This window comes from Eufriesea mexicana, unplaced genomic scaffold (assembly GCF_001483705.2).
Source record: "Eufriesea mexicana isolate 0111107269 unplaced genomic scaffold, ASM148370v2 scaffold549, whole genome shotgun sequence".
NCBI classification, from domain to species: domain Eukaryota; kingdom Metazoa; phylum Arthropoda; class Insecta; order Hymenoptera; family Apidae; genus Eufriesea; species Eufriesea mexicana.
Window position 1 is genome coordinate 100,891 of NW_016908719.1, and position 18,567 is coordinate 119,457.

At 47.4% G+C, this 18,567-nt stretch overlaps 1 protein-coding gene across 1 annotated transcript in view; it reads right to left on the minus strand.

Annotated features, from left to right (window-relative positions):
* LOC108545796 (dystrophin, isoforms A/C/F/G/H) overlaps positions 1-18,567 on the minus strand; it is a 460,097-nt gene that overhangs the window by 42,189 nt on the left and 399,341 nt on the right. The window contains exon 43 of the mRNA XM_017897579.1: positions 17,734-17,900. Coding sequence (XP_017753068.1) covers positions 17,734-17,900 — 167 coding nt within the window. The remainder of the gene's footprint in view (positions 1-17,733; positions 17,901-18,567) is intronic.

Below are 18,567 nucleotides of genomic sequence, written 5' to 3' on the forward strand. Positions count from 1 at the left end.
AAGGGTTCAGAGGCCTCTGCCACCGTGCACAGCCGTGTCCTTTGTCTCGCGGACGACGCACGCAAGAACGGCTACCGGAACATTGCACAGCCTCCGATTAAACAGCGAGAATTGGGCCGCGTTTAATGTATTCATTGTGCTGAATCCTGGCGTCGATCATGCCGGAACAAAGGAGTGATTGAAAAGTTGAAGTGTCTTTCAGATATTTTTTCTTTTTCTCCCCCCTTTTTCATTTCGCATCGATTCGCCAGTGGGTGGCTGGCAGTTCCCTTAACGGCCATCGTTGTTTTTATTGTTCATTGTTGGCGGAACTTCGATACGCGGAATCGAGTTCCGATACCCGAGTCGGAGCATACGGATGTATCTCGCGGACACAGTCGTTGGTAGGTGAGAAATTTTTAGCTGTTCGGAGGGAAAAGTACGGTAAGGTTCGTCGTTTGAAGAAAGTACAGGAAACTTTGATCATTTCTTAGGGATGATCCTCGAGACGTCTCGAGCATTAAGAACTTCCAACCGAGTTCAGCCAAACGTAACGCGTGTTTTTATCAGAATTTTTAAGGATTCTCGTAAGAACTTACATCTTCTTCAACGACAGTTACATCGTGTATTAGCGTCATTAATCCGAGAGAAAAAGCAAGGTATCCAGAAACCAATTTTTCTACGCGCGATTAAGACAGTTCCGCTTTAGGAGAATTATTTTGCAAGCACGAGCTCGGGCACGGGATAGCCGGAGAGAGAGAGAGAGAGAGAGAGAGAGAGAGAGAGAGAGAGTAGGAGAAAGAGAGCCAGAAATAACCCAGGTTTACGGCGTCAAAATAAAATTAAGGGAAAAGGGGGAAAAGAAGAAAAAAATTAGAAAAGAGGGGAATGGAAGAGAGGAGAAGGAAAGACGAAATCTCGTCGACGCCTGCCTTCTTCGGCCGACCGCTTCTTCCTTCGTGCTCTCCTCTTTTCTCTTCTTTCCCGCTGACGAGTTTCTCGTCTGAGCATGCGGTGCACACCCTCTATCCCCCATCGCGAGCTCGCGCACTTCCCAGACACCGGCCAGAATGCCTCGCGAAGCGCCAAGATGTATTCGTAATGGCACGGGTCAAAACAATTCGCGCGACGCGTTTCCATGTGCACACACTGGGACAAAACGATCTCTCGCCGCGCAGAAATTCCTTCCCGTAACGTTATTGATCGAGAGAATGATCGATAGTCTCTCGAACGAGGACTAACCGCGTTAGGGTACGCTAGAAATTAATAATTTTAGTGCCACGGTGCTACTGTGAGTACCCAGTGACGATCCTCACGAGAGATAGAGTCATTTTCAAAATTCTGATGACTTGGACACGACTTTGATCAAAGATCTATGATTTGACGATGATTATTCTCGACAATTACCAGTCAATCGGTGTAATTTCGTATACTCCAGGGTACACTACTATTTAGGCTTAATGTGATCCACGAAGCAATTATTTAACTAATTATGAAAATATGTTGGTCATGTAACTTCTTCTATGTACATGTGCAATCCCATTATTTATTAACCCAGCGAAATTCAAACACGGAAAATTTTCAGCGTTTATCAAAACTCCGCTAAATTATCATACCCGATTGTTATTTCTACAAACTGATTATTCTGCGGAGCACTCGATATTTGGACGATAAACATGTACCATTTTGTTCCCGAGATAATTCCAACAGCATTGTTTAATTATTCAACAAACTAGTTTGTTATCCTGTCGCAAACGTAACGATTCCAATAAACTCGTCGGATCGTCCTCTCGACAAACTTGCCGATCGAATTACATTGCAACGATTCCAAAAAGAAAAAAAAAATAGCCAGTGTTAGGAATCGAAGAGACGAAGGACCCCAAAGAGGGTGAGAAATCGAACGCGAAGTTTCTCTCGCTGGCTCGACTTTCTTCCCAAATGGGTAACAATGAAAAATTCGAAAGCCAGCACGGAAGGAACCGCGAGCGAGTGCAGTCGATTTCAGCTTCGCGGCAAGTGGAACAGGCCGACGTAACGCGAGGTACAAAAGACCGTTATGCTGGCGGAGCATTGCGAAACGATGTAACGAAGAAATGGGTCAAACGATTCAACTGTCAGTCTGTTGGCCACGGCACGAAGACGAAGGGACGATGCGCCGTTCGGTTTTTAAGAGGCTAAAAGCTGAACGGGGCCTGCTGGCAGCGTGGCCGCCGTCTCGAAGACCGTCCTTCCTTGTCCCAGGGCAGGAAGGACGCGCTCAAGGACCTTTGGGGGCCTCCAACCTTGCCACGGGAAGATGAGCACCTATTCGAATCCTATAAAAATCGGAGAGCGAATGCTGACAGGTCGATGACTCGACTCGATGTCAACGATCTTGATGACCAATTTCAGATTTTATTTACGCGATGCACTTTGAAAATCCGTGTACGGTATTCGATACAATTAACGTTCACTGTGATGGTTGTATACCTACTAATTTATACCTAATTTTTTGTAAACGTCAGTAAGGTGTATAATCATCCTTTACACTATTCCTCTGCACAGTATTCCTTGCCTTTTATGTCATTCCTAGTCGTTAGGTTATATGTACATACATAACGATTTACGAGGTACACATTCTTGCACGAGCTCATGACGTGAACTTTGAAATGGAAACCTCTTAAGTAGATCTTCACGGAATCGTGTACCTACTTCCGCTACTCGGAATCCAACATGACAGAAGAACGACAGAGTGCGAGTTGCCGGAGGAAGAGAGTTGGTCGAGTTGTAAACGACTTAAGACTGACGATTTGAAATTGCGCGGAAAAAGCGTGAACTTCGAGGGACAACTGGATGGAAAAGAAGTGGAGGAACGCGTAATTTTGTATGCAAGATCGAGTGGAAATCGGCAAAGTGCGAGGGCGCGTATGGGGTCGTACGTTGGCGGCGAGCTTTTAACGATGAATAATGCGTTTCGACAGCTTTTCCTCGGAGCTCGTAAAGCGACACCGTCCTCCCTGCGGGGCCATTTTGTCGCAAACTGATAGCCACTGTTGGCCATTCGGAGCTATGTCTGGTTACATTTTCCTGCGAACGTTTTAATGGCAACGTAGCTGCGAAGATCGTGAAGGAAGACGTCGCTGTAATCGACTATTTGTCACGATATAGCCGATATGGAGAGATACGTGCCTGGTGGGCAATTTTTACGGGAAATATCGGTGGAATATAGTCCCGCCAAGTGTAAGTTGGGAACAAAGGGGAATTTATCGATTGTGGAATTAATACAGCGGAGTTTCGTCTCCATTTTCTGGCCGTTTTCAATAAAGGATAGTTTTAACGGTGTCAATGGAAATTAAATAGCCGGGCCCGATCTATGAAGATAAACGGTGCGCGCATAGTTGCGAGCCACATTTTACGTCGCAACGTAATTAGATAATTAATGTTCCATGGTGGAGCTTCCAATAATCCGACCTCGTCATTGTTTCCCTTCGATTATAAATTCCACGGAAATACCGGCTGGGATATTTACTTTATAACAAGACCCTCCGCTACCTTAGACGGCACAGAACTTCGTTAATCCGGACTAATTGGAAGCGAGAGATTGTCAGAACTGCAGGCAACTTAGGATCAACCTGGTCCAGCTTCGACAATGCTCCCCCGGCAACCGTGTTTATTTTATATAGTCTCCTTTTTAACCATCGATCTGCTCGTATCGTTAAAGAGAAAACGAACCAGTGCTGAAGCATGTTTCCGCAGTCGAGAGGTTCGTTTGGAAAATACGTTTCTTTCCTCCGCAAGATGATGAAGGGGGGAAAAGGAGAGGCAAATGAACACACGAAAAGGCGGAAACGCGAGGGAGCCGTTGGCTGAAATATAAGGAGACGAGCTCAAAGATGTGCTCGGACGCGAGTTTATTGTGAAAACTAGATTTCACTCCGTGTGCTGGAGAAATAAGGTGGAAAAAGTTGGTTCATCAAGCCGGCAGGAAACTTCCTGAATTACGAATGTACCGCCATGGCACACACACACATACACCATGGTATCTATGGATGTACTCGAATCTTAAAGTACGATTAATTACGTCGGTTAATTTTTCCATGACACAGATTCGACTGATTATTAAAATTCCCTTTTAAAAGTTCGCTTAATGCACGATTAATTATTCGAAAGGCTGTTGCGGCTGAACATAACCTCTCTTTTCTAGCGAGCCGGTCATTGCCGCCTCGGTTCGTCGTCTATTCCTCCGATCGGCAAGCGAAAACAAGCGCAATTTCGCGCTTTTGTTCGCGGCCATTCCGCCATTGATCCGCGGGGATATCAGCACTTACGAAGTGTCGGCCATTAAAGCGGAATTCAAGTACTAGGGGCAAACTTGAGGAAAAAACGACGATCGCACGAACGTTTACGACCTGTAAAGAGATCCATTTCGTCGAGTGCATTTGAACGTCGACAAATACCTTGGAGCGGCAGAAGGAACTTCAAGGAGGAGTAGACTCTTAACGCGGCGTGGAAGCCTGGAAGGCTGCGAAGCCTTGAAACTTCCCTTTCTCTCTTTTCCTATCCCGTGATGCACGGGGAGCTGACTTTGACTAGGCAACATGTCTAACTAAATTACTGTCATCCTTGGATAACCCTGTACGGTGAGCAACTTTGGCAAATAACCAGGTTGCACACTCGTGCAGAGGCCCACTTCCGTTTCGCTGATGAAATTTTAGACCATCATCGACAGTTGCGCAATCGTGTATTTTCGCGGCGAGAGTGAACTGGAACGAGCGTGGAATTCTAACCTAAAAGTTGCACCGGATAACGTGCACGGGAATTAACCATCCGGGAGAAACGAGATTACGCGACTGTTCATCGTCGAATTATCATCTCTGGCTTCGCTAATAAAAACTAACGAAGCACAAACAGAGCGGCTTTTGATCGTCCGCACACGGCGCGCGAGTCGTGCCGAGCGGGTAGGGAAGGGGGTGGCGGGGGAGGGGAGAAGGGACGAGGACGAGGCCCAGTAACCGAGGGAAGTTAGTTTCGTATCGAAACCGGTCGTTTTCGCTGGCCAATTTCGTCCGCGCATATACCTCTGCTCCGTCCACGCGTTACTGCAACGTTCTTTGATCGCCGTTCTAATTAGTAGCTATGCGATGCATCGAACACGATACCGCCTTCGTTCCTTATTTAATCTATTCCCCGAGAAAGCTGGATTATCCTCTCCACCCACCCTCCTGACGTACTTTGTGCATCGTGCAATAGAAATCCAATGAAATTTCGCCCTAGCCGTGTAATTTTCCTGCATCGAGAAACGATACGCCGGGGGTAATTCTATTTTCCCGCCCGAGTACCGCCATCTACAACAATGGCGTCATTTTTTAATGGCTTTATTCGGCGATTCTAAAACTCGAGTCGTTCGGTACAATAAAACAGTCGTTGTTTCCTTTATAGAGGATTTCTTGACGAAATTGATTTTTTTATGAAGGCTCGACTTTTTATGACTTTTATACGTTGTGATATTCTTCTTACTCTCGGCTGTATATGTTTAACGAAGATTATGAGATAATCTCGATAAAGCCGATCGTCTATCTTATTAAGGAACACGATGAATTTTTTTAACGTTAAATAATGCGATGAACTAATACGGTACAACGATAAAGATAAAGTTTAATGATATATTGGGTTGTCGTCGGAAGCATGCGACCCACCATGGTTCGAGTTGTCTGCCATTGCAATTAACATTAAATCCATGCTGTGGCGCACGCATTTTATTCGCTCGTATGCTTGATCTGTGGATTTACGACGAAGCCTGCCTAACGCGAATCTACATCTGCGTCTTGTTTTAATGGCACATTCATCGTGCTATAAAATCATCGATTTATGTATCGGGCCCCTGCTAAGATTCATCTCCCACGTTGAGAACGAAACGCGAGTTCAAACAGACAGAAAACGAGGAATACGAATATCCGAACGAATAATAACCACTGTATAAACGCCCGAATTAATTGTACGAGCTAATTTTTACGATCTATCTCGAATCTAATGCCTGCGCGTTATTAATTTCGCATTGTATCGTGCTCGTTTATCGTTTCTTCGGCTCAGTTTCATGTTTTATAATCGTCGAACGATTTGAAATTTTGTGATTGGTTATGTTCGCTACGATTCGACGCGCAACAACGCCACCTTCGTTACGGCGAATTCGGTAAGTAAACGATAGAAAGAATAAATAGAAAGAGCAAGCGATTGTCGTTTAGAATAGAATAGGAACAGCTGTTTACATGATTCACCGTGCAGTCCTTTCGTCGCTGTTCTTCGTATCCTTCCAAGACCCCGTCGAAATCCCAACGAACGACACTCAATCGGTAAAAGAACACTCACCGTATCGCGAGACACTAATCCCACACTTCTATGGGAACTTTTTTTACGCGTGACCTCCCACCCACATAGCAGGCGCGATCGCTTGCGACTAAAATCGCGGCGTTTCTCCCCCTCCGGCCGTCAGAGAGCCGATGCTGTCACATTTTTCGATCCCAACACTCTCTCACGTGTGCACCTCTCACTCACTGTTTCCACTTCGCCACCGAATCGAGTCGAGACGACGAACCAGACGATCACGCAACGAATTCGCCGGCAACCGATAACTTTTTGACAAAAAAAGACCAAAGATGACCGTCGAAGACGAAAAAGAAAGAGAAGTAACACACGAACAACCTCCGACGTTCGCGCCGGACGAAGCGGAAGCCGGCTTATGGAGTTCGCTAGAGTCCCCTCGTGTAGAGTCGTCGGCCGTTCGGCCGATTTCGGCCGTTTTCGGCTTCGCTCGGTTCTCATTGCTTCCGTCACTCGGGTACGGTCGGTAACGCGGGTACCGTCTTTACCTCTTGTCGGTTCACTCGATCGGATTAAAGGTTCTAATAAATCCGAATCTTTTACGCGGTACTTTTCGAATAGGAAAATTATCGCGTATCGACGAAATAACGATCGTTTTACAACGATCGCGTGTCACTACCGATAATATCACGTGGTATAAGTAGCGCAACGGCCAAGTGAAAGTGTGCACGAACGCGTATGCTCCAAGACTAATCGATAATTAATTAAAGGTCGATCGAACCTAAACTAGTTACTAAAGTAATAAGGATTTAATTAACAATTAATTGGCCAACCATCGATGGAGCAATTAGCGGTATTTTATCGCAGGACACTCTGCCGAGCAGCGCCGAGTTCGCGTATAAACTTCCTCGGCGCGCTTCGAGATATCGAACCGGCAATGATTTTTTAAAGTATCTCCCGCCTTTTCCTTCGAACGCGAACGCCGTTATTAATCTACAGCCTGTAGCGTGCAATGGCTGGACACGGATGTGTACGAACCAGCTCGACGGGCACGGCCGATGAGTAATGGTTCGTTCGTCAATTATAAATATGATTTCAGTTCGTTGCACAGCAAAGTTTAGTATTAACAGGACTGTTCATTTATCTTTGCCGGTTTATTTTATATACACATCGGCGTGATGCATCGGCCGGTTTATCTATTGTTGAATTAATTTCTCGTTTATTATTACGACTGCTTATCGCTACTCGCGCTCGATCCTACGCGATTACCAGCCTAGCAAAATTCTATTGTACACACCGATGTTCCAGCCTTTCACCGTTTCCCGTCGTTCATTGCTATCGCGCTATTATTAGCCGTTCTTTACGGTCCAGCGTATTTTTCCCCTTGCGTGTCACGTGAAATTTGTATAAATTAGGCAAACGTTTGTTCGCGTCGGATATACGCGTGGAGGAGACGCGTGAATGGGATATCCGCCATATTGGTATCGACGATGACGCCAACAGTATCGCGTGGTCGTGGATGGCTGACTTTTTCCGTTTCTATCTAGAGATCATCGACCTTTCTTTCGTCCAATAAGCCCACTTCGAATCTTACTTTCCTACCACGTGTTCTTTATTTTGCTTCCCAAATACTTCCTAAATTTCCCACCACGACGTGCAGCAGCAGCACTCGGGGGGTAAAAACGGGACAGGCGGCTATTCTCACGGTGTTCGTTTTATCTCGAATTAGAGGGCACCACGGAATGTCCGAGACCAAGAACAAATCGTCGTCGGCGTTTTCGCGATCTCTCCGGTGTCAGTTGCACGCGTGGAGCAGCCGCGTGTACGTTTTCAAACGCGACAGAGAAACCGAAACGTGAGATGGATCCAGTTCGCAGAATTATGGAGCATGCATCGTGACATCGTGCAGAGTTATTGCGATCTGGTCGTTCGAAGCTGGTACCCGGCGACCGGATACAAGTATTCGGCCCATTCGCACGGACCAAGAGCACTCGCTGATCTATTTATTCAGCCAGGCTGAAGGTAATCGCGATGCGAGATAAGCGAACGATGTTGTTCGATAAAAGGAGATAAAAGGGGACCCCCTGCCCCATCTTTTTCTCCGCTTCAACTCGAACACGGAATCGTTCGATTGCTTTTCACCGATTTTTCCCCGGCGTTTTCCTCGGCGAGTAAATCGGGCTTGATAAATTTGCAAGCGGCCCGATAATTCTTATCTAAACGTTACGCGGGTGATAAGTTCTCGCGGATTAGCCGGGTATTAATAACCGGTTATCGGTGTGGTCCCGATGTAAAGGAGTTTTTCAAGGCTCCGGCTGATTCCAGACCCGACACCGTGCCGTTCAATAATTGGTCACATGAACATAATGTAAATTTAACAGCGCCACAACTCTCTATAGAACACAATGCCGACATATAACTCATGTTTAATGCAAGAGTCAGAGGCGTCAGCGTGCGATATTACAATACCGGTCGAGGCCGATTCCCTGATTTCCGACGGTGTTTTGGAGCGATCGTTCAATGCCATCGCATCCTGCCTCTAAATCGAATCTCCACCGAGTGCTGAAACATCGTCGGCTGACCCCTACACGGTTCGCGATAATTTCGCAGGTGTGACAGGGTATCGAGAGGCACTCGGAGTTTGCACAATTACACTCGAGGGTGGTAGGAAAAATTATCCCTGATTAATCGACTCGTCCCTTGCATCTTTAAATTAATTCAACGATATCGCTCTTATCCTCATCGGAGATTCTAGAATCACTTAGGGCAATCGATGACAGACCGGTTGAAATATAGTTCCCGCGACGGACATAAGCTCCCTGGCCCATAATCAACCCTTAATTGCGCGGATTAAAGGCCAGGTCCTTTATCCACGCGCCTTTCGTTTATTCAAATCGCTGTCTAGAAGCTGTTTCACGGAGTTCGTGTTCGTGTTGGAATGTGACTTATCTGGTTATCAGTAACCGGGGATCGGGTTGGGGTTTCAGTGCACCCTGGAAACATGTGCGCGGGAGCGTGGAACAGGCGTCGACGTCGCGACGCGAAGGTGCGTTGAACTCGAAAGACGCTGGAATCGGCTAGGTATATTTGGACGACGCCAGGCACGAGGAGAATTTAACGCGTGGCTGAACCTGCGGCGCGGATAATAGGATATAAGTGTTTGCTTCCGGTCGTAGTTTTAATTCAACTCGATGGGGTGGAGACCTTCCCGCCGCGAATTCGCCGATTACTCTCGAATGCCCGCCGCGTCATCCATTTGAAACGGAAATTCTGATGGCCGTGGTCTCCGAACAATGAACACGTGGGAGAATTTCGTCGCGTACGTAATGCACGGGGAAATCGAAGATAACGTTTCGTGGCCGCGTCGGGGGGAGCGCTTTTCGCGGGGGGTAAAAAAGGAATATTTATTACGGGGAAATTTCTATCTCGACTTTTGCTCTGCTCCTAGAAGCGAGGAATCTCGGTATAAAGATATCACCTGTCCTCTTCTCGAGGTTTCATTATGATACCACTGGGAATGACTCGAGTGAAATCACTCGAGCATATTCTCGTATACATTATTCATAAGAAAGTATCGCCTTTTACATATTTCTTTGTGCGCCGCAGGAGAAGCCTTTACAAAGGATTTCGACATTTTATTTACGGCGTTACGTCACCCACGTCCATCTTTATGTACTCCAGCGTGTTTAACGCCCGGGAGAAGTTACGGTTCCGTTCGATGAATTAAACGTTTCTGCTCGAATCCTTTGCTACGTCTATATTTAGACCCGCGAATGTAGATCGAACGCAAAGCTACGAGATGAACGAGATATCCCTGATTGCAGAGAAAATGACCCGTGAACGTGGAACGGCATCCCGTGGCGCGTTTTTCTTTTAATTCGCACTCGGATCGGGCAACGTGCCTGCACGAACCATTGGCACGCGTATCTAGCTGAACGCAAACTGGTTCATTATGCCACGGTAGCCATAGATCACACGGATAAATACATTTGTGTCTTAATGCCCGGACAAGCGAGGTCGTCGCGTACCTTTCACCTCCCCCATGATATACACGCATAACCGCGCGTGTCCCCAATGGCGCAATACCACGTTGGCTACAAATTTGCTTGGTAATTAACCAATTAGCGGAACATTGCTAATTGACTGATTAAGTACCCACTCGTCGGGAACTAGATTGATACTGATGCGGTCGGTGCCCGCGCGCATTAACATCGTCGGGAAACGACGCTGCCTGCCTTCCGAGTCGAAATTCCGAGCAGCAGTTGCCGAAAAAGTCCCGAGTCATTCGGAATGAAATTGAAAAAAGAAAAGGAAAAAGACAGGATTTTTATAGCCTGGATGAAACTGTCAGCCGACGGTGATATAACGCGAATCCATTCGACGAATCATTCCCGCGAAAATTTTCCCAATACGAGGCACGTTTACTTTAAATATCCAAAAATCACACACCATCGTCGATTTCGGCGACCCCCTTTCCATTTCCCGCCGTTCTAATCTCGATGGCCATCGCGGCGATAACGTAACGGTATCGCGAACGCGAGAGAATCGAAATAAAAACGATCGGAGGCCAGCTGTTTTTCTATCATTTTCCAGCCAGCGTCGGTTTCGCCAGGTTCGAACGCGGATGGACCGGGAGAGACTGGAAAAATCGATGCTCGCTTCCGGTCCGTGCCACCGCGGTCCGCTTGCTCCTACCGCACGAGGACTTTGGAATGGCGCAATCCGGAATAATTCGAAAGATAATCCGATAGAGGGCGGTTATAATTCGAAAGATGGTGTTTGAGTTTGCCGGCTGGTCCCGGGAGCGCGTATGCATTCATTCATTCGGCCTAACTACGCGGCGCACACCTAGCTTCCGGTCGAGCACGTGTGTGCGCGCGCGCGCGCCAGCTAGGCGTGCACTCGCCAACGTATGCCGCATGTATTTGGATAGAACTGCTGCCGGCTATATTCTCTGATTGGGGCCGGCCAAGCTTCCTGCTGCCTTGCCTGCTGCTTTGCATACCTAACTACGGAGGCGAATTCCGCAGCCGAGACAACCGGGGGATCGCTCGGTTCAGCTTAATTTCCAGCTTAAACCGGGTTATCTCGCGCGACTGTAGCCGCCTGCACTTTTCGACCGCTCCGCGCCAGCGTTTGAAAACCTATATACCTTTAGTCAGCTTTATCTTTCGTTCGAGCGTTCGTGGAATCGTTGCTTTGGCACAAGCTGGAATTCTCGCGGCATTCCACCTGGCCTTTGTTTCCACGGACGCCTCGTTGCTTCGACACGGGGCGAAGCGTCGCGGGGGTTGAAGGTATTTGCGCGTCTTTTCCACCTTCGGTATTGTTGCGCGCCGTTGAAACGTTTATCGCGACGCCTCTGCACGGAGGCGAGCGACGGAGCTTTCGATGATATTTTAGTCGGCGCCGGAAGCCGAGCCACTGACCCCGCAGCAAAGAGGAATCCGCGCGCTTGATTCTTCGGAAAAATACGACCGTGCTTTTAAAGCAAACACGCCGGATGCTCGAGCGTCGGGCAAACAGCAACACCATTAGACGCGCGTCCTCGTGCACCCTTTAATTCCGTGTTTCTCCAAGTGCCGCATTCGGTGACGCTGCTGCTCGTCGACGTCGTAGTCGTTGTTGTCGAACGTGAAACACCGATGCATCACGATCGTCCGGAGGAATGCGCGTAATGCTGCTGCTCGTAGTCGTTGTTGTCGAACGTGAAACACCGATGCATCACGATCGTCCGGAGGAATGCGCGTAGCGTAAAAAGGCAAAGGTGTACGGGGAGACATTGCGCGTATGTACGTACCCCGACAAGGACTTCTAGCTTCTTGTCATCTTAGCCTCTCGAACCTGAAAAACCTGATCAGTGACAGATGAGGCATTCAGGTTTTGGTTTTCAGTCGATACGTACACGCCGCGAGATTCTGTTCCCGTGTCATATATGAAAGTCGGTTCTTTCGCAACTATCCAGTCGCGTCGAACGATCGCGGAACACCTTTTGACCGCGATGACAACCATAGCTACTATACGTCATCCCGAAACTCGTTACCCGCGAGTACTCTGGCTGAATTAATTGGACTAGGGGTTACATCGCGATCCGCCTGGGTATAAATTGCAGCAAGAGGAAGAAAAGGAAAAAGTTTGACACGCGTGACACGTTCCAAACTTCCGTGTCCTCATGCCCGATCTCGAACACGCGTTCACGCGTGCCCCAGCAGCCTGTCGGGCTTGTCCCAGCTCGTGTCAACGTCTGTTAACTTCCGTGTACTTTTATCAGATTAAGTCAAAGTCCATGGCGTGACCGTGCACGCCAACGAAGGATAAAATCGTTGGCAAAGAAATTCCACGATTCCCTTCCACGGGCGTTTGAAAAGCGGCCGGAGGGGGGTCATAAATCGAATTAATATCACTGCTATCTGGCCGAAGGAAAAGCGAAGGTGTCGCTCGTAATTACCGGATAGCCGATAATTAAGGCGCGGCTGCGGAGCACGTGGAATTTAAAAGTTAAATTGTGTTTCGCTCATGAATTATGCATTCGCGGCCGAAGCCCGCTGATTGCGCGGGAACTTTGATCTTCCGGTTTACGTCGTATCGGTCAAACGATCGTAAAAAAGATCGCTGATCCGATGCACCTTTAATTGCTCACCCGTGTCACGAGCTTTTTCTCGCTCTCCTCCTCCGACTCGCCGCGAGTTCCAGTATTTTCCATCGCTCGAGTGTCGTTTTCGATTACGAATATTAATCGCGAGAGTCGGCCGACGGTGATTAAATGCCACGAAAAAGCTTCCTCGGCAAGCGTTCGATCGTATCTCGGTGAACGTGCATTAATTTCGAGACGGCCGCCGTCGCGTCGCTGACTTCTCGCGCGAGTTCCCGCCATTTTCGCCCCTCGAGTTTCGGTCGGCGCGAGGTACGAGTAATTAATTAGATAAAAAGAGAAAATCGACGGGTCGTATGTCTGAGTGACGAATTCCGCGATGTCTCGATACGACCAGACGATATCGCGAGTCGACGAAGATTTTTATTCGTATATACGATAATAGGAATGGAATGAGTACGGCCCTGAAAGAATGTGTGCCCATAGCGAACCTCTTTTGTTTCACACCAAGCCGTCATTATATTTACAAGTTTATTTTATTCCATTAAGAAGCCAACGATACTATCTTAAGTCAATCCACCCAAAAGTGATCCTAATATTAATTCGCTTATATTAATATTTATTCGCTTCTGCCGAAAATGGCGGATAATTCGAACATTGTATAAATCGCATGCTCGATGGCGCGTGATACTTGTAACTTAATCGTTTCCAACTTTCCCGCAGCGCTGTGAACAGATCTCGTTCATTTAATCATACCAGTCCTTTAATTAAATATCCTCGAAGCCACCCTTTATCGTGGAATACCCGTATCGCGAGCGATGGGAAACGTTTTCCATTTTAATTATAGTACCTTTGACTCGGCCGGCGGGTAAGTGCACGAGCCACGAGCAGGCGTAAGAGAGCGAGCTGGTTTTTCCTCGCGGGGCCATTATTTTCGTTTCAATTAGGGCGAAAAACGTAGGACCACCACGCTCGCTGATTCATCCGTGTATGTGCGCGAGGATCGGCGAAGATTCGCATTAACTTTCGCGAAGGGAGGGTGGTCGAAGCCGGGTTTCGGGGTGGGTGGCGGTTTTCGAGTGACTCTTCGAGGGTTCCGTCGACAAAGGCGCCGGAACGCGGATTTCGAGGGAAAAGGCCGGCTCGCAAAGACTCGGGGTCCACTCGAATTATATTAAGACGAATTCCTCCGTCAGCCGGCTCCATGTTATTTTAAGCGCCGTTGAAAAGAAGTTATTACCTTCTTCGTCGAACTCGTTAAGTTCCGGGTTAAGCAGCCGACCGACCTTTCAGCGCGACTTGGCTCGCTTTGACGATCCACTATGCTGGAAATAACGCGTTTGAGCCCTCTCAGTGGCTCAGAGGAATAGTAGTTTCGCCAAAGGATCCCTCGTTTGGTAATATCATATCCTTGCGAGAGAACTCGTCGATGACTCGTCGACTATTATCGCGATTTACCAAATACGCGTTCGAACGAGCCCCTTTGATCAGTTAGACAAGCTTCTCGCAGTACTGACCAGCTCACGGTACCGATCCAGGCTGGTCCCCTCGCTTCTGTTGCAAAAATAAATTAGTAATGCTATACACACGCGTTACACAGCGTTCATCTTCGTCGTTTTATAGCTGCTTTTCGGAATATCACCCCTTTTAGTCGCCATTATTTTCCACGAAGAAACTTTTCGCCCAACGATTTACTCCCCGTTCAATTTTAACCACCCATTTGTCCCCGTAATACGAAGGAATACTTTGTAGAAAGGTTGAACATCCTTTTAGGAAAATTCAGGATGTGCCAGCTTCCACGCTGCTCATACTCGTTTGACTGACGCGACAAAGAGGGAGCAACGATTACGTTATGCGTCAGGCTGGCTTCGATATTATCGAACAGGACGCGTAACGTTGCCGCGTATAAAGCAGCCGATATTGCGTACACGCATCACGAATTCCATTGTGCCAGGGAACGATGTCGCGAAATTGGCGACATCCCCATAGGCGAAGGTACTCTGTCAGTAGCGAGATGCAAATCGCCAAGCCGCTTATGAAATCAGAATTCAACGCGGCGAAGAGAAGAAGAAGGGAGAAAGATGGGGATTGGGAAAAATGCATTCCACCCACGACGTTAAAATCCTGACGACCGGCCGGACCCGATTTGCACTTCCAGTTTCGCCGTACCAGACGAATCGAACGCGATTATCCATGCATCGCGAATGTAGCCCTTGTCGCCTCGTCATAAATCTTAGTGCGACTTCGAAACGAGATTTAGCCGATCCTTGTTGCTTCTTTGCTAGTCGATACTGTGCACCGTAATTTCCGCATATTTTATCATGAGGTATAATTCGACTGGAAAGCTAATTATCAATTGCTAATCAGATTTAGACGGTAGACCTAAGTACCATGCATATTAACACGATAAACGCCACGCCAGTCCCTAAGAATAGGCACTATCTAGACTTTGCGTTCAGGTCTCGCCAGTCCTTATGGCCCGCATGAGGGCTAACTGTGGCCTGAACGGAATTGGCATTGCCATTGAGTGCGGTGCCAATTTTGCTACACTTTCCGTCCAGGTGACAATATAATTCGACTGGGAAGCTAATTATCAATAACCAATCGGATTTAGACGGTAGACCTAAGTACCATAGGTATTTAACACTAACATTACCGATCTTTAATGGGTACCTAACTATAACGTGCACAGATTACAGTCATTTCAGCGATACGATGAATACGAGTGAATATATTGGTTACAGTTCTTTCTTAATACGAGTTGATACCAATTTTATTCTTAAAGCAGGTGTATGTATTCGGTGATTGTAGAAAGGAAAATTCTGGGACCAGTCATATTGACAGGGTTGGTAGTTCTAGTGTTAACACGTAAAACGCCAAGCCAGTCCCTAGGGATCGGCGCTAGACCTTTCATTTATCGCTCTGAACATCTGGAAACACTCGGGTGTGTTTTCCCCTCCATTAGACTAGAGTCGTTGATTTTACACTACCTTCCTGGGGTCAGTCAGTCTAGTCCCAGAATCGCTATCACTGCACGCGCGATTTCACGTTATTTAAACAACGCGCATTCTCGAATAAAGCGTATCGAAAATACAAAACGTTATTACCGACGTAAATAGTTTAAATAATCCTAGCACGCCACTCGCTAACGACCAGAGAGTGACTGGGTGACTGAGAAAACACGGTTGACCAACAGCTCGATCGACGCGTGGAATTAAACAAATACACACGCGCTATTTTGTACAACCCCTTTAAAAGGCAGATGAGGAAATAAAGATTTTTCGCGAAATCCTGGAGCATCCATAAAAATGGCGGTGCGGCAATGGCAGCCGCGTCGATAATCACTCGACTTGTCGCGCTGACGAAGGTAATAACGCGTTCTCCCCCGACCCCTATTAAAGGTTGGATCGCGGCGGAACGAAGGTAATTCGGTGTATCGCTAAAGGAGAAAAACGTGGAGGCGGTACCACAGGAATTTCGACGTCGTTAGGTGTAGAAGGCGGGATTCTTCCGGTGGAACGCGGGCAACGAAAAATCGCCTTTACCGTGGCACAGACTTTTTCCACGGCGTCTTTCCCGGCATGCGGCCCCGATATACCGAGTGCTCCGGCTAGTTTTCCCTCCAGGGCACAAAGTCGTTTCGACAAATGGAACGTCCGCGCGATAGAGGAAATTGTCCCGGCAATAATAAAGCGATACGACAGACGTAGGGGGTCGGGGATGAATTGAACGGCGCAAACCGCCCCTTCACCCCTTACCGATACCACCGATAAGTCCAAATATTACATCCACTTGTTTATCCTTCGAGATGTACCGCTTAATCTGATTGTATTTTTACCGGAGGGGTCCGCAACGGTCCTCGAGAATTATCGGCGGCCATTGTTTTCCCCCGACCGGTGTCACGGGCTCGCGAAATATTTTTCTTCCCCCCATATACCGTTGTCGTTGTTCCGTGGTCTTTCTCTCTCTCTCTGTCTCTCGATTTCCAACTAGATTCGCCGTTTGCCACGGTTTCAATGGTGGTCTTTAAAGCTCCTATCGTGGACGCGATTCTACGGGGAATTTGCTCGAGACTCGCGCGACTGGTCGGGAAAATATTTTGAATTACCAATAGACCCGTTCGTATTTAACGAAAGAGGTACCCGACGATGGCGCAACGAGGATATTACCGCTTCATCGTAACGTATTGTAATAATATTCCGCTTTTCATATGGATTTCTAACTCCGATGCTTGCCTCGGCTGCACAATACAACCCCACGATGTTGATAAATTCGCGACCCGGCAAGCGAGCAATTCAAACTTCCCACTCGTGAATACTATTAAACGAAAATTTGCGTTATGGCGGTTGAACTTCGCGATGCGTTAAGTAAAACGACAAAACCTTGAATAATTCCGGCGGAAGTTCTCACGCGGGTGGATCCGAGTTGTGTAAGAAAGGCGCGCGTCTATTCGCTAAACAGCGTAGCAGTTGCCGTAGAAAGCGATTCGTCGTTTCGAAATTCCCTGCTCGTATTCATGGCCTCAGCTTCTAAGCTGCGGGAGTAAAACGCAGGAGGCTCTCGACCCGCGGAGCTTTTGCTTGAAAAATACTACACGCGTTATCGATCCCGTGCGAACGATAAGAAATTTTTGATCGCCTTCGCGTGGAGAATATTGGCCGTGGAAGGGGGTGGACGGCGAAATTGCGGGGTAATTTTACCGGAACGAGGGCACGTCGTCGTCGATGGTTAGATTCCAGCTGTTCCACGATGGTTGTGGCCGCCAACGGCTTTTGACGGAATCAAAATATTTGTATTCATATCGGGTAGTGCGGTTCGAGGGTAAGTGGCTTTCTATGTAGGTAAAAGGAGGGTAAAGTACTCACGTTAGCGGTGTCGTCGAGTTTCCGCTTCCACGCATCGCTACGTTCGATTAGGGCGTTCCACTGCTCCGAAAGTTTGTTCACTTCCCGGCGAATGCTGCGCGTCAATTCGCGTGCCTGCTCCTCCGCGCTTCTGTAGCCCCTCGAATCACCATCCAATTCTCTTCCGGCTGAAATAGAACGTCATACGTGAGCCTGATACGCACCAGCTTTCAATCCATGCTAAATACGTATCCTTCCATAAGCTCACAGATGTAAGAGTATGTACGAGTATGCGAGCCCCGGATACCCATAAGGCGGAGTGACGAGCATGCAGCAGTGATAACCAGAGTGTCTCAAATCGAAACGGCGATCCGCTTGATCTACGCGGCGGATTAACAAAGAAGGAGGCTTATCTTTAACCCTTTGCACTCGAGAGGCGCCCTTCAGTCGCCATTTGATAAAATTTCGAAGATCGATATTAATTAATATGTCAAGTTTGCTACTCAAAAAAATATCGTCATTTGTATAGCAGAAAATTTTTGAACCCCTACTCCTCTTTAGTCCAAAAATCGTCCAGTGCAAAGGATTAATCCTTTTAGTGCCAACGTCGATATATCGTTGCGTATGCGATGGCGCCTTATTCCTCGCATTGCGAGGAAGCTCTATTTCAAAATAGATTTATAAAACGTTATAAACGGTCTAATTTCATTGCAAAAGAATTTAAAAAATTGTTTTCGAGTTTATTTTCTTGTTATATTCTACGCTGCTTGGTGCCACGGAGTTATCCTTTCGTTCCTAGGACTAGTATTGGTTATTTTATTAAAAATGATCGAAAATTTGATAAAATTTCGAAGA